The sequence below is a fragment of the Bombina bombina genome, chromosome 6 (assembly GCF_027579735.1).
Source record: "Bombina bombina isolate aBomBom1 chromosome 6, aBomBom1.pri, whole genome shotgun sequence".
NCBI classification, from domain to species: domain Eukaryota; kingdom Metazoa; phylum Chordata; class Amphibia; order Anura; family Bombinatoridae; genus Bombina; species Bombina bombina.
Window position 1 is genome coordinate 1,065,620,354 of NC_069504.1, and position 23,781 is coordinate 1,065,644,134.

General features: G+C 39.2%; 1 protein-coding gene across 1 annotated transcript in view; it reads left to right on the forward strand.

The window, feature by feature from the left end:
- Positions 1–23,781, forward strand: part of LOC128664175 (homeodomain-interacting protein kinase 2) — a 119,613-nt gene that overhangs the window by 57,435 nt on the left and 38,397 nt on the right. The window contains exons 4-7 of the mRNA XM_053718940.1: positions 13,263–13,382; positions 15,541–15,627; positions 17,528–17,712; positions 23,252–23,414. Of these exons, the coding sequence (XP_053574915.1) occupies positions 13,263–13,382; positions 15,541–15,627; positions 17,528–17,712; positions 23,252–23,414 (555 nt within the window). The remainder of the gene's footprint in view (positions 1–13,262; positions 13,383–15,540; positions 15,628–17,527; positions 17,713–23,251; positions 23,415–23,781) is intronic.

Below are 23,781 nucleotides of genomic sequence, written 5' to 3' on the forward strand. Positions count from 1 at the left end.
GAGCTCAATGTTATCTATATGAAACATGTGAACTAATGCCCTCTAGTGGTCAAAATGTATTCAGATTAGAGGCAGTCTTCAAGGTCTAAGAAATTAGCATATGTACCTCCTAGTTTTAGCTTTCAACTAAGAATACCAAGAGATCAAAGCAAAATTGGTGATAAAAGTAAATTGGGAAGTTGTTTAAAATTGCATGCCCTATTTAAAACATGAGGTTTTTTTTGGACTTGACTGTCCCTTTAAATTACTAACCTAATTGTCTAAAAATGGTTCGGCTCCTAAGCTTTACATTCCTGATTTTAAAATAAAGATAGCAAGAGAACGAAGAAAAATTGATAATAGGCGTAAATTAGAAAGTTGTTTAAAATTGCTACTCTATCTGAATCATGAAAGTTTGATTTTGACTAGACTATCCCTTTAATGAGTTTGTGCCCTAAGCTAACCAATCACTGTGTAGTTGTTGCATGTTCAAGTACTTGATTTTTTCTACTATAGGGACGCTAAAGTAAAAATTAAACTTGATTCAGATAGCAGGCAATTGAAAGAATTTTTTTTTTTTTATTTCCGTTATTAAATTGCAGAGTCTTTTTATATGAGACAGAAATAGGACTATTTAAAATTAGTCAGAAAAAATCTACTGCTCATTTGAAATTGCATTGTTTTTATCATGTATTTGTTGCTTATGTAATTCTACTGAATTTAATGGTACTTTAACCCTTTGAGTGCTAAGCACTTTCCCACCTGGGTGCTAACCTGTTTTTAAGTTTTTTGTTTTTGTTTGTTTTTGGTTTTTTTTTAAATATTTTTCTCCAACATAGGTGTGTCCGGTCCACGGCGTCATCCTTACTTGTGGGATATTCTCTTCCCCAACAGGAAATGGCAAAGAGCCCAGCAAAGCTGGTCATATGATCCCTCCTAGGCTCCGCCTACCCCAGTCATTCTCTTTGCCGTTGCACAGGCAACATCTCCACGGAGATGGCTAAGAGTTTTTTGGTGTTTAAATGTAGTTTTATTCTTCAATCAAGTGTTTGTTATTTTAAAATAGTGCTGGTATGTACTATTTACTCTGAAACAGAAAAGAGAAGAAGATTTCTGTTTGTGAGAGGAAGATGATTTTAGCAGACGTTACTAAAATCGATTGCTGTTTCCACACAGGACTGTTGAGATGAAGTAACTTCAGTTGGGGGAAGCAGTTGGCAGACTTTTCTGCCTGAGGTATGATGGCCACATTTCTAACACGACTTGGTAATGCTGGAAGGCTGTCATTTTCCCTATGGGAACCGGTAAGCCATTTTCTTAGATTAAGTAAAAGAATAAAGGCTTTATAAGGGCTTAAAAAACTGGTAGACATTTTTCTGGGCTAAAACGATTACTTGCTAAGCATATTTGACAGATTATAGCGCTTTATAGTTATTATAATCTTGGGGATTGTTGTTAAAAAACGGCAGGCACTGTATGGACACCTTTTTCAGATGGGGGCCTTCTCTAGTCATAGGCAGAGCCTCATTTTCGCGCCACTAATGCGCAGTTGTTTTTGGAAGGCAAGGCATGCAGATGCATGTGTGAGGAGCTAGGATCCACTGAAAAAGCTTATAGAAGGCGTCATTTGGTATCGTATTCCCCTCTGGGCTTGGTTGGGTCTCAGCAAAGCAGATTCCTGGGACTGTATAGGGGTTAAATGTAAAAACGGCTCCGGTTCCGTTATTTTAAGGGTTAAAGCTTCCAAATTTGGTGTGCAATACTTTTAAGGCTTTAAGACACTGTGGTGAAATTTTGGTGAATTTTGAACAATTGCTTCATACTTTTTCGCATTTTCAGTAATAAAGTGTGTTCTGTTTAAAATTTAAAGTGACAGTAACGGTTTCATTTTAAAACGTTTTTTGTGCTTTGTTGACAAGTTTAAGCCTGTTTAACATGTCTGAACCATCAGATAAACTATGTTCTATATGTATGAATGCCAATGTGTCTCCCCATTTAAATATATGTGATAATTGTGACATGGTGTCCAAACAAAGTAGGGACAATGATGCCACAGATAATAGTGCCCAAGATGAGTCTTCAGATGAGGGGAGTAAGCATGGTACTGCATCACCCCCTTCTGTGTCTACACCAGTTTTGCCCACACTAGAGGCCCCTAGTACATCTAGTGCGCCAATACTTATTACTATGCAACAATTAACGGCTGTTATGGATAATTCTATTAAAAATATTTTATCTAAAATGCCTACTTATCAAAGAAAGCGCGATTGCTCTGTTTTAAACACTGAAGAGCAAGAGGACGCTGATGATAACGCTTCTGACATACCCTCACACCAATCTGAAGGGGCCAGGAGGGAGGTTTTGTCTGAGGGAGAAATTTCAGATTCAGGGAAAATTTCTCAACAAGCTGAACCTGATGTTGTAACATTTAAGAAATTATTTCCTATAGTCGACCCCAGAAAGGACTTATGGCAGACAGTCCCTAAGGTCGAGGGGGCGGTCTCTACTCTAAACAAACGCACTACTATTCCCATAGAAGATAGTTGTGCTTTTAAAGATCCTATGGATAAAAAATTAGAGGGTTTGCTTAAAAGAATGTTTGTTCAGCAAGGTTACCTTCTTCAACCAATTTCATGCATTGTTCCTGTCACTACGGCAGCGTGTTTCTGGTTCGAAGAACTAGAAAAGTCGCTCGATAAGGAATCTTCGTATGAGGAGATTATGGACAGAGTTCATGCACTCAAATTGGCTAACTCTTTTATTCTAGATGCCGCTTTGCAATTAGCGAGATTAGCGGCGAAAAATTCAGGGTTTGCTATCGTGGCGCGCAGAGCGCTCTGGCTAAAGTCTTGGTCAGCGGATGTGTCTTCCAAGACAAAATTGCTTAACATCCCTTTCAAGGGCAAAACACTGTTTGGTCCTGATTTGAAAGAGATTATTTCAGACATCACCGGAGGAAAGGGCCACGCCCTTCCTCAGGATAGGTCTTTTAAGGCTAGAAATAAGCCTAATTTTCGTCCCTTTCGCAGAAACGGACCAGCCTCTGCTTCTACATCCTCTAAGCAAGAAGGTAATACTTCTCAACCCAAACCAGCCTGGAGACCGATGCAAGGCTGGAACAAGGGTAAGCAGGCCAAGAAGCCCGCCACTGCTACCAAAACAGCATGAAGGGATGGCCCCCGATCCGGGACCGGATCTGGTGGGGGGCAGACTTTCTCTTTGCTCAGGCCTGGGCAAGAGATGTTCAGGATCCTTGGGCACTAGAAATAGTTTCTCAAGGTTATCTCCTGGAATTCAAGGAACTACCCCCAAGGGGAAGGTTCCACAGGTCTCAATTATCTTCAAACCAAATAAAAAGACAGGCATTCTTACATTGTGTAGAAGACCTGTTAAGGATGGGAGTAATTCATCCAGTTCCAATAAGAGAACAAGGGATGGGATTTTACTCCAACCTGTTCATAGTTCCCAAAAAAGAGGGAACGTTCAGACCAATTCTAGATCTCAAGATCCTAAACAAATTTCTCAGGGTTCCATCATTCAAAATGGAAACCATTCGAACGATCCTTCCTACCATCCAGGAAGGTCAATTTATGACCACGGTGGATTTAAAGGATGCGTACCTCCATATTCCTATCCACAAGGAACATCATCAGTTCCTCAGATTCGCTTTTCTGGAAAAGCATTACCAGTTTGTGGCACTTCCTTTCGAATTAGCCACTGCTCCGAGACTTTTCACAAAGGTACTAGGGTCCCTTCTAGCGGTTCTAAGACCGAGGGGCATTGCAGTAGTACCGTACTTGGATGACATCCTGATTCAAGCGTCGTCTCTGTCAAAAGCAAAGGCTCATACGGACATAGTCCTAGCCTTTCTCAGATCTCACGGATGGAAAGTAAACATAGAAAAGAGCTCTCTTTCCCCGTCGACAAGAGTTCCTTTCTTGGGAACAATAATAGACTCCTTAGAAATGAGAATTTTCCTGACAGAGGTCAAAAAATCAAAACTTCTAAGCTCTTGTCAGGTTCTTCATTCTGTTCTTCGTCCTTCCATAGCGCAGTGCATGGAAGTAATAGGATTGATGGTTGCAGCAATGGACATAGTTCCTTTTGCACGAATTCATCTAAGACCATTACAACTGTGCATGCTCAAACAGTGGAATGGGGATTATACAGACTTGTCTCCGACGATTCAAGTAGATCAAAGGACTAGAGATTCACTCCGTTGGTGGCTGAACCCGGACAATCTGTCACAGGGAATGAGCTTCCGCAGACCAGAGTGGGTCATTGTCACGACCGACGCCAGTCTGGTGGGCTGGGGCACGGTCTGGGAACCCCTGAAGGCTCAGGGTCTATGGTCTCGGGAAGAATCTCTTCTCCCGATAAACATTCTGGAACTAAGAGCGATATTCAATGCTCTCAAAGCTTGGCCTCATCTAGCAAAGGCCAAATTCATAAGGTTTCAATCAGACAACATGACGACAGTTGCATATATCAACCATCAGGGGGGAACAAGAAGTTCCCTGGCAATGGAGGAAGTGACCAAGATAATTCAATGGGCGGAGGATCACTCCTGCCACTTGTCTGCAATCCACATCCCAGGGGTGGAAAATTGGGAAGCGGATTTTCTGAGTCGTCAGACATTCCATCCTGGGGAGTGGGAACTCCACCCGGAAATCTTTGCCCAAATAACTCAATTATGGGGCATTCCAGACATGGATCTGATGGCGTCTCGTCAGAACTTCAAGGTTCCTCGTTACGGGTCCAGATCCAGGGATCCCAAGGCGACTCTAGTAGATGCACTAGTAGCACCTTGGACCTTCAACCTAGCTTATGTTTTCCCACCGTTTCCTCTCATTCCCAGGCTGGTAGCCAGTCAACCAGGAGAGGGCTTCGGTAATCTTGATAGCTCCTGCGTGGCCACGCAGGACTTGGTATGCAGACCTGGTGAATATGTCATCGGCTCCACCATGGAAGCTACCTTTGAGACAGGACCTTCTTGTTCAAGGTCCATTCGTGCATCCGAATCTGGTCTCTCTCCAACTGACTGCTTGGAGATTGAACGCTTGATTTTATCAAAGCGTGGGTTTTCAGATTCTGTAATAGATACTGATTCAGGCTAGAAAGCCTGTAACTAGAAAAATTTACCATAAGATATGGAAAAAATATATCTATTGGTGTGAATCTAAAGGATTCCCATGGAACAAGATTAAAATTCCTAGGATTTTATCCTTTCTACAAGAGGGTTTGGAGAAGGGATTATCTGCAAGTTCTCTGAAGGGACAGATTTCTGCGTTATCTGTTTTACTTCACAAAAGGCTGGCAGCTGTGCCAGACGTTCAAGCGTTTGTTCAGGCTCTGGTTAGAATCAAGCCTGTTTACAGACCTTTGACTCCTCCCTGGAGTCTTAATCTGGTTCTTTCAGTTCTTCAAGGGGTTCCGTTTGAACCCTTACATTCCGTAGATATTAAGTTATTATCTTGGAAAGTTCTGTTTTTGGTTGCAATTTCTTCTGCTAGAAGAGTTTCTGAGTTATCTGCTCTGCAGTGTTCTCCGCCCTATCTGGTATTCCATACAGATAAGGTGGTTTCTTTCATGTAATTAACAAGAGTCCATGAGCTAGTGACGTATGGAATATACATTCCTACCAGGAGGGGCAAAGTTTCCCAAACCTTAAAATGCCTATAAATACACCCCTCACCACACCCACAAATCAGTTTTACAAACTTTGCCTCCAAGGGAGGTGGTGAAGTAAGTTTGTGCTAGATTCTACGTTGATATGCGCTCCGCAGCAAGTTGGAGCCCGGTTTTCCTCTCAGCGTGCAGTGAATGTCAGAGGGATGTGAGGAGAGTATTGCCTATTGAATGCAGTGATCTCCTTCTACGGGGTCTATTTCATAAGGTTCTCTGTTATCGGTCGTAGAGATTCATCTCTTACCTCCCTTTTCAGATCGACGATATACTCTTATATTTACCATTTCCTCTACTGATTCTCGTTTCAGTACTGGTTTGGCTTTCTACAAACATGTAGATGAGTGTCCTGGGGTAAGTAAGTCTTATTTTCTGTGACACTCTAAGCTATGGTTGGGCACTTTATTTATAAAGTTCTAAATATATGTATTCAAACATTTATTTGCCTTGACTCAGAATGTTCAACTTTCCTTATTTCCAGACAGTCAGTTTCATATTTGGGATTATGCTTTAATTATCATATTTTTCTTACCTCAAAAATTTGACTTTTTCCCTGTGGGCTGTTAGGCTCGCGGGGGCTGAAAATGCTTCATTTTATTGCGTCATTCTTGGCGCGGATTTTTTTGGCGCAAAAATTCATTTCCGTTTCCGGCGTCATACGTGTCGCCGGAAGTTGCGTCATTTTTTTGACGTTATTTTGCGCCAAAAATGTCGGCGTTCCGGATGTGGCGTCATTTTTGGCGCCAAAAGCATTTAGGCGCCAAATAATGTGGGCGTCTTATTTGGCGCCAAAAAATATGGGCGTCGCTTTTGTCTCCACATTATTTCAGAATCATTTTTCATTTGCTTCTGGTTGCTAGAAGCTTGATGTTTGGCATTTTTTCCCATTCCTGAAACTGTCTTATAAGGAATTTGATCTATTTTGCTTTATATGTTGTTTTTTCTCTTACATATTGCAAGATGTCTCACGTTGCATCTGAGCCAGAAGATACTACAGGAAAACCTCTGCCTGCTGGATCTACCAAAGCTAAGTGTATCTGCTGTAAACTTTTGGTAGCTATTCCTCCAGCTGTTGTTTGTATTAAATGTCATGACAAACTTGTTAATGCAGATAATATTTCCTTTAGTGATGTACCATTGTCTGTTGCAGTTCCCTCAACATCTAAGGTGCAGAATGTTCCTGATAACATAAGAGATTTTGTTTCTGAATCCATAAAGAAGGCTTTGTCTGTTATTTCTCCTTCTAGTAAACGTAAAAAGTCTTTTAAATCTTCTCTCTCTACAGATGAATTTTTAAATGAACACCATCATTCTGATTCTTTGGACTCTTCTGGTTCAGAGGATTCTGTCTCAGAGATTGATGCTGATAAATCTTCATATTTATTTAAGATGGAATTTATTCGCTCTTTACTTAAAGAAGTACTAATTGCTTTAGAAATAGAGGATTCTAGTCCTCTTGATACTAATTCTATACGTTTGGATAAGGTTTTTAAAGCTCCTGCGGTTATTCCAGAAGTCTTTCCTGTTCCTAATGCTATTTCTGCAGTAATTGCTAAGGAATGGGATAGATTGGGTAATTCATTTACTCCTTCTAAACGTTTTAAGCAATTATATCCTGTTCCGCCTGACAGATTAGAATTTTGGGACAAAATCCCTAAAGTTGATGGGGCTATTTCTACCCTTGCTAAACGTACTACCATTCCTACATCAGATGGTACCTCGTTTAAGGATCCTTTAGATAGAAAAATTGAATCTTTTCTAAGAAAAGCTTATCTATGTTCAGGTAATCTTCTTAGACCTGCTATATCATTGGCTGATGTTGCTGCAGCTTCAACTTTTTGGTTGGAAACTCTAGCGCAACAAGTAACAAATCGTGATTCTCATGATATTATTATTCTTCTCCAGCATGCTAATAATTTCATCTGTGATGCCATTTTTGATATTATTAGAGTTGATGTTAGATTTATGTCTCTGGCTATCTTAGCCAGAAGAGCTTTATGGCTTAAGACTTGGAATGCTGATATGGCTTCTAAATCAACTCTACTTTCCATTTCTTTCCAGGGAAACAAATTATTTGGTTCTCAGTTGGATTCTATTATTTCAACTGTTACTGGTGGGAAAGGAACTTTTTTACCACAGGATAAAAAGTCTAGAGGTAAAAACAGGGCTAACAATCGTTTTCGTTCCTTTCGTTTCAACAAAGAACAAAAGCCTGATCCTTCGTCCTCAGGAGCAGTTTCAGTTTGGAAACCATCTCCAGTCTGGAATAAATCCAAGCCTGCTAGAAAGGCAAAGCCTGCTTCTAAGTTCACATGAAGGTACGGCCCTCATTCCAGTTCAGCTGGTAGGGGGCAGGTTACGTTTTTTCAAAGAAATTTGGATCAGTTCTGTTCACAATCTTTGGATTCAGAACATTGTTTCAGAAGGGTACAGAATTGGTTTCAAGATGAGACCTCCTGCAAAGAGATTTTTTCTTTCCCATGTCCCAGTAAATCCAGTGAAAGCTCAAGCATTTCTGAATTGTGTTTCAGATCTAGAGTTGGCTGGAGTAATTATGACAGTTCCAGTTCCGGAACAGGGGATGGGGTTTTATTCAAATCTCTTCATTGTACCAAAGAAGGAGAATTCCTTCAGACCAGTTCTGGATCTAAAATTATTGAATCGTTATGTAAGGATACCAACGTTCAAGATGGTAACTGTAAGGACTATATTGCCTTTTGTTCAGCAAGGGAATTATATGTCCACAATAGATTTACAGGATGCATATCTGCATATTCCGATTCATCCAGATCATTATCAGTTCCTGAGATTCTCTTTTCTAGACAAGCATTACCAATTTGTGGCTCTACCGTTTGGCCTTGCTACAGCTCCAAGAATTTTTACAAAGATTCTCGGTGCCCTTCTGTCTGTAATCAGAGAACAGGGTATTGTGGTATTTCCTTATTTGGACGATATCTTGGTACTTGCTCCGTCTTTACATTTAGCAGAGTCTCATACGAATCGACTTGTGTTGTTTCTTCAAGATCATGGTTGGAGGATCAATTTACCAAAAAGTTCTTTGATTCCTCAAACAAGGGTAACCTTTCTGGGTTTCCAGATAGATTCAGTGTCCATGACTTTGTCTTTAACAGACAAGAGACGTCTAAAATTGATTACAGCCTGTCGAAACCTTCAGTCTCAATCATTCCCTTCGGTAGCCTTATGCATGGAAATTCTAGGTCTTATGACTGCTGCATCGGACGCGATCCCCTTTGCTCGTTTTCACATGCGACCTCTTCAGCTCTGTATGCTGAACCAATGGTGCAGGGATTACACGAAGATATATCAATTAATATCTTTAAAACCGATTGTTCGGCACTCTCTAACGTGGTGGACAGATCACCATCGTTTAATTCAGGGGGCTTCTTTTGTTCTTCCGACCTGGACTATAATTTCAACAGATGCAAGTCTCACAGGTTGGGGAGCTGTGTGGGGATCTCTGACGGCACAAGGAGTTTGGGAATCTCAGGAGGTGAGATTACCGATCAATATCTTGGAACTCCGTGCAGTTTTCAGAGCTCTTCAGTTTTGGCCTCTTCTGAAGAGAGAATCGTTCATTTGTTTTCAGACAGACAATGTCACAACTGTGGCATACATCAATCATCAAGGAGGGACTCACAGTCCTCTGGCTATGAAAGAAGTATCTCGAATTTTGGTTTGGGCGGAATCCAGCTCCTGTCTAATCTCTGCGGTTCATATCCCAGGTGTAGACAATTGGGAAGCGGATTATCTCAGTCGCCAAACGTTGCATCCGGGCGAATGGTCTCTTCACCCAGAGGTATTTCTTCAGATTGTTCAAATGTGGGGGCTCCCAGAGATAGATCTGATGGCCTCTCATCTAAACAAGAAACTTCCCAGGTATCTGTCCAGATCCCGGGATCCTCAGGCGGAGGCAGTGGATGCATTATCACTTCCTTGGAAGTATCATCCTGCCTATATCTTTCCGCCTCTAGTTCTTCTTCCAAGAGTAATCTCCAAGATTCTGAGGGAATGCTCGTTTGTTCTGCTAATAGCTCCGGCATGGCCTCACAGGTTTTGGTATGCGGATCTTGTCCGGATGGCATCTTGCCAGCCTTGGACTCTTCCGTTAAGACCAGACCTTCTGTCACAAGGTCCTTTTTTCCATCCGGATCTGAAATCCTTAAATTTAAAGGTATGGAGATTGAACGCTTGATTCTTGGTCATAGAGGTTTCTCTGACTCCGTGATTAATACTATGTTACAGGCTCGTAAATCTGTATCTAGAGAGATATATTATAGAGTCTGGAAGACTTATATTTCATGGTGTCTTTCTCATCATTTTTCTTGGCATTCTTTTAGAATACCGAGAATTTTACAATTTCTTCAGGATGGTTTGGATAAGGGTTTGTCCGCAAGTTCTTTGAAAGGACAAATCTCTGCTCTTTCTGTTCTTTTTCACAGAAAGATTGCTATTCTTCCTGATATTCATTGTTTTGTACAAGCTTTGGTTCGTATAAAACCTGTCATTAAGTCAATTTCTCCTCCATGGAGTTTGAATTTGGTTTTGGGAGCTCTTCAAGCTCCTCCGTTTGAACCTATGCATTCATTGGACATTAAATTACTTTCTTGGAAAGTTTTGTTCCTTTTGGCCATCTCTTCTGCTAGAAGAGTTTCTGAATTATCTGCTCTTTCGTGTGAGTCTCCTTTTCTGATTTTTCATCAGGATAAGGCGGTGTTGCGAACTTCTTTTGAATTTTTACCTAAAGTTGTGAATTCCAACAACATTAGTAGAGAAATTGTGGTTCCTTCATTATGTCCTAATCCTAAGAATTCTAAGGAGAAATCATTGCATTCTTTGGATGTTGTTAGAGCTTTGAAATATTATGTTGAAGCTACGAAATCTTTCCGTAAGACTTCTAGTCTATTTGTTATTTTTTCCGGTTCTAGGAAAGGCCAGAAAGCTTCTGCCATTTCTTTGGCATCTTGGTTGAAATCTTTAATTCATCTTGCCTATGTTGAGTCGGGTAAAATTCCGCCTCAAAGAATTACAGCTCATTCTACTAGGTCAGTTTCTACTTCCTGGGCGTTTAGGAATGAAGCTTCGGTTGACCAGATCTGCAAAGCAGCAACTTGGTCCTCTTTGCATACTTTTACTAAATTCTACCATTTTGATGTATTTTCTTCTTCTGAAGCAGTTTTTGGTAGAAAAGTTCTTCAGGCAGCGGTTTCAGTTTGAATCTTCTGCTTATGTTTTTTGTTAAACTTTTATTTGGGTGTGGATTATTTTCAGCAGGAATTGGCTGTCTTTATTTTATCCCTCCCTCTCTAGTGACTCTTGTGTGGAAAGATCCACATCTTGGGTAGTCATTATCCCATACGTCACTAGCTCATGGACTCTTGTTAATTACATGAAAGAAAACATAATTTATGTAAGAACTTACCTGATAAATTCATTTCTTTCATATTAACAAGAGTCCATGAGGCCCACCCTTTTTTGTGGTGGTTATGATTTTTTTGTATAAAGCACAATTATTCCAATTCCTTATTTTATATGCTTCGCACTTTTTTTCTTATCACCCCACTTCTTGGCTATTCGTTAAACTGATTTGTGGGTGTGGTGAGGGGTGTATTTATAGGCATTTTAAGGTTTGGGAAACTTTGCCCCTCCTGGTAGGAATGTATATTCCATACGTCACTAGCTCATGGACTCTTGTTAATATGAAAGAAATGAATTTATCAGGTAAGTTCTTACATAAATTATGTTTTTGCGTACTAAGCCTGGTTTTCTTCCGAAAGTTGTTTCCAACAAGAATATTAACCAGGAGATAGTTGTACCTTCTTTGTGCCCGAATCCAGTTTCAAAGAAGGAACGTTTGTTACACAATTTGGACGTAGTCCGTGCTCTAAAATTCTATTTAGAGGCCACTAAAGATTTCAGACAAACTTCTTCTTTGTTTGTTGTTTATTCTGGTAAAAGGAGAGGTCAAAAAGCAACTTCTACCTCTCTTTCTTTTTGGCTTAAAAGCATTATCCGTTTGGCATATGAGACTGCCGGACGGCAGCCTCCTGAAAGAATCACAGCTCACTCCACTAGGGCTGTGGCTTCCACATGGGCCTTCAAGAACGAGGCTTCTGTTGACCAGATATGTAAGGCAGCGACTTGGTCTTCACTGCACACTTTTGCCAAATTTTACAAATTTGATACTTTTGCTTCTTCAGAGGCTATTTTTGGGAGAAAGGTTTTGCAAGCCGTGGTGCCTTCCATTTAGGTGACCTGATTTGCTCCCTCCCTTCATCCGTGTCCTAAAGCTTTGGTATTGGTTCCCACAAGTAAGGATGACGCCGTGGACCGGACACACCTATGTTGGAGAAAACAGAATTTATGCTTACCTGATAAATTACTTTCTCCAACGGTGTGTCCGGTCCACGGCCCGCCCTGTTTTTTTTAATCAGGTCTGATGAATTATTTTCTCTAACTACAGTCACCACGGTATCATATGGTTTCTCCTATGCATATTTCCTCCTGTACGTCGGTCGAATGACTGGGGTAGGCGGAGCCTAGGAGGGATCATATGACCAGCTTTGCTGGGCTCTTTGCCATTTCCTGTTGGGGAAGAGAATATCCCACAAGTAAGGATGACGCCGTGGACCGGACACACCGTTGGAGAAAGTAATTTATCAGGTAAGCATAAATTCTGTTTTTTTTTTAACTTTTTTTTTTTCCCAGATTCCCAAAACTTACACTCTTAGAAAGGTTAGGCGATTACCTTTTCAACGGGGGGTCTTGGGCGTCTGTAGCTGCTTAGATGCCTGATGCAGGCTTCTAAGCAGCATGTCCCCTGCTCCTGTAACACATTGTGAATGTTAAATAAAGGTGCGCGGTGACGTCATCGCGTCACTGTGCATAACGTGAAGCCCCGGGTTAGGAGCGGGTGGGAGCCCCCAGATCTTCCTCAAGGTGGGAGAGGGCTAGCGACGACTCTGAGCCGTGGTTGGCACCAGAGTCGGAAACTCTGCAACGACTTGGTCGTCGTTGGCAGTCAAGGGGTTAAACTGAAAAATGAATACTTAAAAAAAAAAAATACAGCACAAGCTTAAAGGGACATGAAACCCAAAATATTTCTTTCATGATTCAGATAGAGCCTATAATTTTAAACAACTTTCCAAATTACTTCTATTATCAATTTTGCTTAATTCGATTGGTATCCTTTGTTGAAGGAGCAGCAATAGACTACTGAGAGCTAGCTGAACACATTGGTAAGCCAATGAAAAGAGGTATATGTGTGCAGCCACCAAACAGGAGCTAGCACCCAGCTCCTGAGCCTACTTAGGTATGATTTTCAACAAAGGAAACCAAGATAACTAAGAACATTTGATAATAGGCAAAAATTAGAAAGTTGTTTAAAATTGTATGCCCTGTCTAAATTGTGAAAGATACAATTTAGGTTTCAGGTCCCTTTTTAAGCTTCCTGTGACCCACAATCCAGCAATTGGACATCCGTGACCCAACACTGTCTGTTGCAAAATACCATTCCTTGCACACCGTAGCACTGATTTACATTGGTCTGTTCATTTCTTCCTCCTTTTATTTTGCTTTAGATTCGCTATATCTCGCAGACACAGGGTTTACCAGCGGAATACCTGCTCAGTTCTGGGACAAAGACCACACGATTTTTTAATAGAGATGGCGACTCACCATATCCACTCTGGCGTCTGAAGGTGAGAATAGTTTAAAAAAAATTTAAACACATCCTTAGTATATGAGTGTTACTGTGACATACCCTCATTTTTTTCATGTATTATGCTAAAATATTTTAAAAATATTTTATATAACAATAAGTACATTTATTTTAAAGTTAAAGGGATATTAAACACTGAATACATTTCCCTCAAATTAGGAGTGCCACCATTTTGGAACCTAAGTTTTACTGCAGGTATCTGAAGTAGAGTTGCTGCACATGTGCAAACACATAGCCCTGTAATGCAGTGAAACATGGCAGCACCCATGACTAAAGGGAGGTGGGGAATAACCTTCGTACTATGTTTATTTGTAGTTTAATGTCCCTTTTAAACTACGCTTAATCTTAGCTAAGAGGTAGAGAAGTGATGATTTTTTTTAAATTGAATTACAAACTTAATTGTCAAATTGCTATGTTCCATGAATGATCTAGACTAAGTAAAATGTATTTAGCTTTGTATCCTTAGCATAATAATTATTATTGTTTAATTAGTATAATATGTATGCTTTAATTAAATCTTAAAGTTTAATAGAGATCAAAGGCCTTAAAACCAGTACTTTGGTTCATACTGTTTATCAGAAGCATGACTAAGGGCAGAACTTTGCTAAGATGCCACTTACAGCTCAGTATAACCTCTCACTAAAAAGAAAATACTGAGGTACCTAGAGGTGCAATACATGAAATATTTAGTTTACTACACTTTTATACAGCAGACCAAGTGTGCAGATTTGAAGGCGGCCAACGCATATCCTGTGATTATCATGCTTTGTCAGAGTTTATTGTGATGAAGTTCACCTACAACTATTAGAGGACACTTTTTATATTGAAACAACTCAGTATAGCCTGATCGAAACAGGAAATGGGGACATAGTACAAAATAAAAATAAAATGGCATGTTATTACACCTGTATACATTTTATTCTCCCATTTATATTCCTGCAGCATTAATGCTATGGATTCTAATCCTTTAGAGTCTTTTAAAACACCAGCTTTTAAGGGTACTCCAGCTTGTATTAGCTTTGTAAGTGGCTTAGCTATTGCGTAGAGCTGGCCATAAAGTGACGCAAATAGATGGATTAGATCCGTTATCGAATCATAGTTAATAGTAACAGGACTGCTGGCTAGCACCCAGTAGTGCATTGCTGCTCCTTCAAAAATGGAAACCAAGAGAGCAAAGCAAATTTTATATCAGAAGTAAATTGGAAGAGTGTATGCTCTATCTAAATCAGCAAAAACAAACATTTTGGGTTTAATGTCCCTATTAAGGGATTCCCTCATTTTACCAGGTTTGAGCTTTAATTTCCAGCACTGATATGTGTATCACGTCAGTGGATGTTTGTTAGTACCTACCCCTGCATTATGTGACGGTAGGTGTCTACTGTATTCCTATAGACTGTGCTAGCTGGCATTGATGAGCGCTCTACACATTCTTTAGTTATGAATAAGTATAAAATCTTAATGTGAAGGTGATACATAGAATTGATTACATTGATCGATTTACTTGCACTGACCTCACCTCTTCTTGTCCAAGTCTTCACGTTGTGACTCTGCTCTCACATGCTGACATAAACATTTAACGTGAAATTAGAGCTTAAAGTGAATATAAATTTTGATGCTAAAGTGCCCGGTTTTAAAAAATTTGATTAAAAACAGGGGAACTTTAATTCATAAAAATTTACATTTCACCCCTGTTGTGAAAAAAAACTTACCTTTTAAACTTGACAGCAGCTCCAGCTTCCTCCGGTCGTCTCAAGCCATTTCTGATGTCAGAAATGATGGATAGGTCATCCTCCAATCACGGCTTCCCCCCCGGGGGAATCTGTGTCTGATTCAATGCCGTTATTGGAGGAAGCTTGATTCCTCATTTTAGACCCAGGAAGAGGCTTTGCGACGGGTGGAGGAAGCAGGAGCTGATGTGAAGATTGAAAGGTAAGTATTTTTCACCTCACGAGTGAAATGTAAATTTTGATGAATTAAAGTGCCCCTGTTTTTAATCGAATTTTTAAAAACTGGGCACTTTAGCATCAAAATTTACATTCACTTTAATTCGCGGTTCAATCAAGCAATTGTTTTATAGTTATTTCAGTTTGATAAAAATAAAGAAACCAGGAATCCTTTTTATTTTTTGTCTATTTTAGACTCCTGATGACCATGAAGCTGAAACAGGCATTAAATCGAAAGAAGCTCGGAAGTATATATTCAACTGTCTTGATGACATGGCACAGGTAAAAAAAATGTATATTACATATGGCATGGGGATTTATACAATCTGGTTCCATAAATGAATAGTGAAATATGTGTTGTGAAATAACATTTAAAGGGATAGGAATGTCAAAACTTGCAAGAGTCAGATAGAGCATGCAATTTTTAGACACTTTTTAAATCACTTCTATTTTCAAATGTGTTTTGTTATCTTGATATCCCTAGCTGGTGATTGGTGCCTGCATACATTTGTCTCTTGTGATTGGATAACAAGATGTGTTCATCTAGCTGCCAGTAGTGCAATGCTGTTCCTTCAGCAAAGGATATCACGAGAAGGAAACATGTTTGATAATAAAAGTAAATGTATAAGTAATTTTAAAATTATATGTTCTATCTGAATCATGAATTACATTTTGGGGGTTTCCTGTCCCTTTAAGCCCTTTGCGACTGCCTATGCTCAGACCTTTTTGGAGTTTTTAACTAAAATTAGACTTTAAAAATAAATGTGTGTGACTCGCTCCTCCCATATTCTTTCTGCCTCCTCAATTTGAAATGAATTTGCCCAACTTGTTCCAAGTAAATTTTAATATTTAAATTAAACTACTCCTTTTATTATAAATCATTGCAATTTGTATTACATCTTATTTTAAAATGATTTTTACCTTTTTATTCCTTTTTTCTAACTTCATTTGTGAAGGATTCATGGCTTCCTGTGCAGACCCACAAAGGGGCTATGGTATTTACAGGAAGGCAAATAAGTAGCTTTGAAGTGGTTGTAATAGCTGCAGTCAGTTTCTTGGCCATGTTCAGTAAAGGACTTTTGTTGCAAAATCTTGTGACAGTAGAACTTAAAGGTATAGACTACACCAGAATTTTTATTGTTTAAAAAAATAGGTAATCCCTTTATTACCCATTCCCCAGTTTTGCATAACCAACACGGTTATATTAATATACTTTTTACCTCTGTGATTACCTTGTATCTTAGCCTCTAAAGACCGCCCCTTATTTTAGTTATTTTGACTCTAGCATTTTAGCCAATCAGTGCTAACTCAAAAATAACTCCACGAGAGTGAGTACAATGTTACCTTTATGGCTCACATGAACTATCCGTGTCTAACTGGGAAAAATTGTCAAAATGTACTGAGATTAGAGGCAGCCTTTAAGGGCTTAGACATTAACATATGAGCCTACCTAGGTTTAGGTTTTAACAAAAAACACCAAGAGAACAAAGCAAATTTAATGATAAAAGTTAATTGGAAAGTTGTTTAAAATGGCATGCCCTATCTGAATCATGAAAGTTAAATTTTGACTAAACTGTCCCTTTAAGCTCCGTAATGGTAGCTCTTGTATTTAGCTATACGCAGCAGCTAAACTGAGAATTTCTCATTTAGCAAGAAAACAAGTACGTTGTTTGCTATTTTTTTCTTTTTACTTTGATTTAACATATATATATTTTTTTTAAAGTAGTATAGTTTCATATCCATTAAAAAAATAAAATCTTTATTTAGAACAGTAGCCAATACGTTTTATAAATAACATTTTCTGTTCTTAAAGGAATTAAACATTTTCTGCATGAAAAACACTAATGTTAGCTATTTATTATGGATGTGAATTTGAATCCGCATGCCGAATAAGGCGTCTGCTTTTGGCATTCGGCTCTTTTAGGAGATTTATTCTTGTGACAATAGACTAAGATCTGGATATGGACAGATCTTAGTGTGTTGAAATCTGGGTCTCAAAGAGACGAATACCACGAGCGGCTGCCGCCTTCTGCATTTGGATCCTAACAAAAGATCCAAATTCACATCCCTATTGTTTATTTAGATTTTAAAACTAACAGAAAGTGCATGTTTGTACACAGCTGATCCCTGGGAAAATATGGATTTCACTGTGTTTAAGGTGGTCTATTCTGTTGTTTTTAAGGTGAACATGGCGACTGATCTAGAAGGTAGCGACATGCTTGTGGAGAAAGCAGATAGACGGGAGTTTATTGATCTCTTGAAGAAGATGCTGACTATTGATGCAGACAAAAGGATAACGCCCATCGAGACCCTCAACCATCCCTTTGTTACCATGACACATCTTCTAGACTTCCCGCACAGCTCACAGTATGGCATCTACTTACGTCTGGGAGTGGTCACTTGGGCAAGGGGAAGTGCATAAGGAAATGTTAGGTGGTTGGGATGTTGCAGAAAAATAAACCAATCTATAAATTCCAACAGCTCAATAAACTGCTTCAGTTTAGATAAATGGTTCTTCCGTTTAAAAGAAATCTAATGATATGTTATAGGAGGATGGAGAGGTTAAATCATTGCATATAAAACAGCAGCATTTAAATTTGTTGAGTGTATAAATTGGTTTATTCAAATTGCAGGACATTTTAAAATAGCTATTGATAGATGAAATAAAGAAAAACATTGAATACAATGTCTATTTAAAGGGACAGTATACGCCAGACAAAGGCTGTGGCGGACATTTTCCAAAGTATAGATCTTAGTGAAGGACACCAAGGTACATTTGAAATTAAAAACATTATTTTATAGTGCTTGGTGTTATTATACTGATGTAGATACCACTGATTTTATACCCAGCCCTCCTTTGGCCATACCCATGTGCCAGTGTCACTACTGTGACATTATATAGTGCTGGGTGTTATACTGATGCAGATACCACTAATTCTATAACCAGCCCTCCTCTGGCTATACCCATGTGCCAGTGTCACTACTGTGTCATTATATAGTGCTGGGTGTTATTATACTGATGCAGATACGACCGACCCTATAACCAGCCCTTGTCTGGCTATACTCATGTGCCAGTGTCACTACTGTGTCATTATATAGCGCTGGGTGTTATTATACTGATGCAGATACGACCGACCCTATAACCAGCCCTCCTCTGGCTATACCCATGTGCCAGTGTCACTACTGTGTCATTATATAGTGCTGGGTGTTATTATACTGATGCAGATACCACTGATTCTATAACCAGCCCTCCTCTGGCTATATGCATGTGCCAGAGTCACTACTGTGTCTTTGTATAGCGCTTGGTATTATTATACTGATGCAGAGACCACTGACCCTATAACCAGCCCTTGTCTGGCTATACAAATGTACCAGTGTCACTACTGTGTCATTATATAGTGCTGGGTGTTATTATACAGATGCAGATACACATCCAGTATTTCACTCAGGCTTTATTTATTCCATAACTTACCACCCAATATCGCTAGCAGTCTCTTGACAAACCACTAACTTTATTTACACTACATATTTTTTTTTATTCCTATTATTTAATCAGAAAGAAAAGATATACTAAGGTTGTGGCGGACACTGCAAGGGCTAGTCACGGACACCAGTGTCCGTGTATGGACACCTTGCCTATCCCTGGTGTACGCCAATGTTCAGATAACCATGTACTAGACACTACTTTAACCCCTTAATGACCGGACCATTTTTCAATTTTCTTACCCTTAATGACAATGGCTATTTTTACATTTCTGCGGTGTTTGTGTTTAGCTGTAATTTCCCTCTTACTCATTTACTGTACCCACACATATTATATACCGTTTTTCTCGCCATTAAATGGACTTTCTAAGGATACCATTATTTTCATCATATCTTATAATTTCCTATAAAAAAAATATAAAATATGAGGAAAAAAATGAAAAAAACACACTTTTTCTAACTTTGACCCCCAAAATCTGTTACACATCTACAATCACCAAAAAACACCTATGCTAAATAGTTTCTAAATTTTGTCCTGAGTTTAGAAATACCCAATGTTTACAGGTTCTTTACTTTTTTTGCAAGTTATAGGGCCATAAATACAAGTAGCACTTTGCTATTTCCAAACAACTTTTTTTCAAAATTAGCGCTAGTTACATTGGAACCCTGATATCTGTCAGGAATACCTGAATATCCCTTGACATGTATATATTTTTTTTTAGAAGACAACCCAAAGTATTGATCTAGGCCCATTTTGGTATATTTCATGCCACCATTTCACCGCCAAATGTCATCAAATAAAAAAAAAAGTTCACTTTTTCACAAATTTTGTCACAAACTTTAGGTTTCCCACTGAAATTATTTACAAACAGCTTGTGCAATTAAGGCACAAATGGTTGTAAATGCTTCTTTGGGATCCCCTTTGTTCAGAAATAGCAGACTTATATGGCTTTGGCATTGCTTTTTGGTAATTAGAAGGCCACTAAATGCTGCTGCGCACCACACGTAAATTATGCCCAGCAGTGAAGGGGTTAATTAGGTAGGTTGTAGGGAGCTTGCAGGGTTAATTTTAGCTTTAGGGTAGAGATCAGCCTCCCACCTGACGCATCCCACCCCCTGATCCCTCCCAAACAGTTCTCTTCCCTCCCCCACCCCACAATTGTCCCCGCCATCTTAAGTACTGGCAGAAAGTCTGCCAGTACTAAATAAAAGGAGTTTTTCTTTTTTTTAATAAAAAAAATTAAAATGTTTTAGCTGTGATGGACCCCTGCCTTAGCCCCAACCTCCATGATCCCCCCCCCCCCAGCTCTCTAACCCTCTCCCCTACCTAATTGCCGCCATCTTGGGTACTGGCAGCTGTCTGCCAGTACCCAATTTGCCCCAAAAACAAGTGTTTTTTTTGCAATTTTTTTGCCATTTTTAATGTTTTCTGTAGTGTAGCAGCCCCCCACAATACCCCAACCCCCTCCCAGATCCTTATATATTTATTTATTTTTCATTAATTTTTCCCCCCTCTTCCTTTCTCATTGGTGTCAGTGGCCATGTAATCGGGCGCGCCCCCGCACGCTCCCGGCACCCGGCGTGCACATAGCACTTACAGGAACCGGATGCCGGGTAGCGATGGGCCGCCCACCCGCCTCCCTGATATGCTCCCACCCACCAACGAACCGGCACCATCGCTACCGGTGCAGAGAGGGCCACAGAGTGGCTCTCTCTGCATCGGAGTCTTCTGAAAAGGTATTGCAGGATGCCTCCATATGGAGGCATCACTGCAATACCCTGAGAGCTGCTGGAAGCGATTGCGATCGCTTCCAGCACTCTCTTAGACAACTGACGTACCAGGTACGTCTATTGTCATTAACTGTTAGTTAATGCATGACGTACCTGGTACGTCAGTTGTCATTAAGGGGTTAAAGAAGAATATGCACAGATTCTGATCTAAAAATCCGGTATAAAAGCTTTTAAAAACTTACTTAGCACTATTGATTAGATTAGGCTGGGACACCCAGTGAAAGGGGCTGCGAAAAAGAGAAGATCAGACACTCACCCCTTCCCTGCATATGAAAAGACAAGGTAACATAAACAGGAGTCTGTAAACGCGTGTATAGCACAATGTTATTGAAAAATAAGCAAAACTATACAGTGTTACAAAAACACTACCAGATGGGCTATATAAATGGGTCATCTACAAAATATTTATGCAAAGAAAAATCTAGTTTACAGTGTGCTTTTTAATTAGAAGGTTCCCAGCCCTACAGTAGACTTAAAGGGCCACTAAACCCAAAATCTTTCTTTTATGATTCAGATAGAGAATACAAATTTAAACATTACAATTTACTTCTATTATTTTTTTTGGCTTCATTTTTTATATATCCTTAGTTGAAGAAAAAGCAATGCACATGGTGAGCCAATCGCACAAGGCTTCTATGTGCAGCAACCAATCAGCAGCTACTGAAGCATATCTAGATATGCTTTTCAGCAAAGAATATCAAGAGAATAAAGCAAATTAGACAATATAAGTAAATTAGAAAGATGTTTAAAATTGCATTCTGTTTCTAAATCATGAAAGAAAAAATGTGGGTTTCATGGCCCTTTAATTTAGTTTTCAACAAATTGTGCATTATTGTATTCCTCATTCAGTATTAAGTACCGGTATTTCACTTCTAATTAGAAGGAACAGGACAGATATTACAGAAAATAAGATACATATTTATACATATTTTTCTGAACATTTTCTAAATGTTACAACTGCATTTCATTTTATTGTTAAATTATATTAACTACTGTACCCCCGTTTGTGTGCGTTATCCCCAGTTTGGTTGTAAGCAACTTCAATGCACAAAGTTGTGCAGCTTCATGTGACACGCCACTAAATGTGACAGCAATTGGTCCCTTAGACACCAGACAGATGTGCACGCAACCAGCTTAATTACATGAGGACTTACAGTAATGTAGAAATATATTTTTAAAGGTAGTGTCTTTAACCCTTTCGAGTCTGGGCTAAAGTGCCTACATCGGAACAACTGTTCCGATGTAGACAAATTGAAACCACGCGATTGTGCACACGATCGCGAGATTTCAATTATTGGATCGCGTCTGGGGGTGTCCCTACAACCCTAGGAACGCCCCCAAGACCGCGTTCAAGTCTTGTCTGCACAGAAGGCTTCAGGACAGCCGTTAGTTATGACGTTCTATTCCGTCATAATGGCTTTAAAGCCCATTCTAATTATGACGGAATAGAACGTCATAACGGCTTTAAAAGGTTAAGCAGCAATACTTAAGAATAAAAATGTTTAAAATGTTATTGTTTTATAATTACCATAATGTCCTTTTGACTGTTGTGAATCTCCAGACTTTTCAATGAAATGTACCTTCTGCTGATAAAAGGCAAATGTCTGTATTGTAACATCCAACTGTCAGAACAAATATGAAGTGGAACATTCGTTCTGTCATTTGAATGCCTCTATCGAATAGAACGAATGTTAACATTCAAATATTGAATACAATATTATAATGAAACATAAGGATATTACATATCAATACTGATTCCTATAAACAAGCGTTTAAGTCTATGAAAATGTAACATTTGATAAAGTTAAGATTTGTTTGCAAAAAAATCAAATATTGAGCAAATATTTGACATCAATTATTTTTACTGAATTTGTTGAAACAAATCTCCATTGAGTGAAACGTTTCTTTTACCTTTTGTTCCTTCATTTTTTTTCTACAGACTTTGTCTTCTATTAAAGGGACATGAAACTTTAATTTTTTTTCTTTCATGCTTGAGAGCATGCAATTTTAAACAACTTTCCAATCTACTGATGTTAGCTAATTTGTTTCATTCTCTTGGTATCATTTGTTGAATAGCATACCTAGGTAGGCTCAGGAGCTGCTTATTGGTGGCTGCATATATATGCCTTATGTTATTGGCTCACCCATGTTCATTGCAGTTTCTTCAACAAAGGATACTAAGAGTAGGAAGCAAGTAAGCTAACAGAAGTAAATTGGTAAGCTGTTTAAAATTGAATGTTTTATCTGAATCATGAAAGAACATTTTGGTTTCTTGTCCCTTTAACCCTTTGATGACAGGGTTAATTTGTCTACATCGAAACAACGATCGCGAGATTTCAATGATGGGATCGGGTCAGGGGGGCGTCCCTATGAGGCTAGGCACGCCCTCCAGATCGCATCCTGGAAGAGCCGTTGGCTTCAGGACAGCCAAACGGTTAGGACATTCTATGTCGTCCTAACGACGCTAAAGCCCAGCGCGGTTAGGACGGAATAGAATGTCATTACAGCCCTCAAAGGTTAATACATCATCATTTGGTTTTCTCTTTCTCCATCTGTGTGTCCCCTTTATCTCTGAATTTTCTTTTGCATACAACTCTTCTCAGTTTCAGTCACTTCACTGTTTTCTCCGCAGTGTAAAGTCCTGTTTTCAGAACATGGAGATCTGTAAGCGGAGGGTTAATATGTACGACACTGTGAATCACAGCAAGACCCCTTTCATCACACACGTTGCTCCCAGTACTTCCACCAACCTCACAATGACCTTCAGCAACCAGCTCAACACTGTGCACAGCCAGGTGAGAAAAGAGAACATTCCTGGTACTAACGCCATTTCACAAGAAGTGTTTTTAGCCTTTTGTAATCACTGCAATTAAACATCAATTTCATTTTTCTTTTCTTTAAAGGTACCCACTAGGGCTGGGCGATATGGGCAAAAAACCCCCCCCGCAATTGTGTTTTTAATCGCAATTTTCTTATAAATGACTATAACACCTTCATTTTGCATTCTAAAGTTTATTTAACACTACAGAATCTTAATGTACATGTTTCTCAATGTCCAATACACTCTTGGAGCATAAAAATACAAACCACAAAATAGTTCAAATAAAATTTGCTGCCTGTGATGTGATTAAATAGTAGCCACTAGCCAGTTATTAGGTCTTA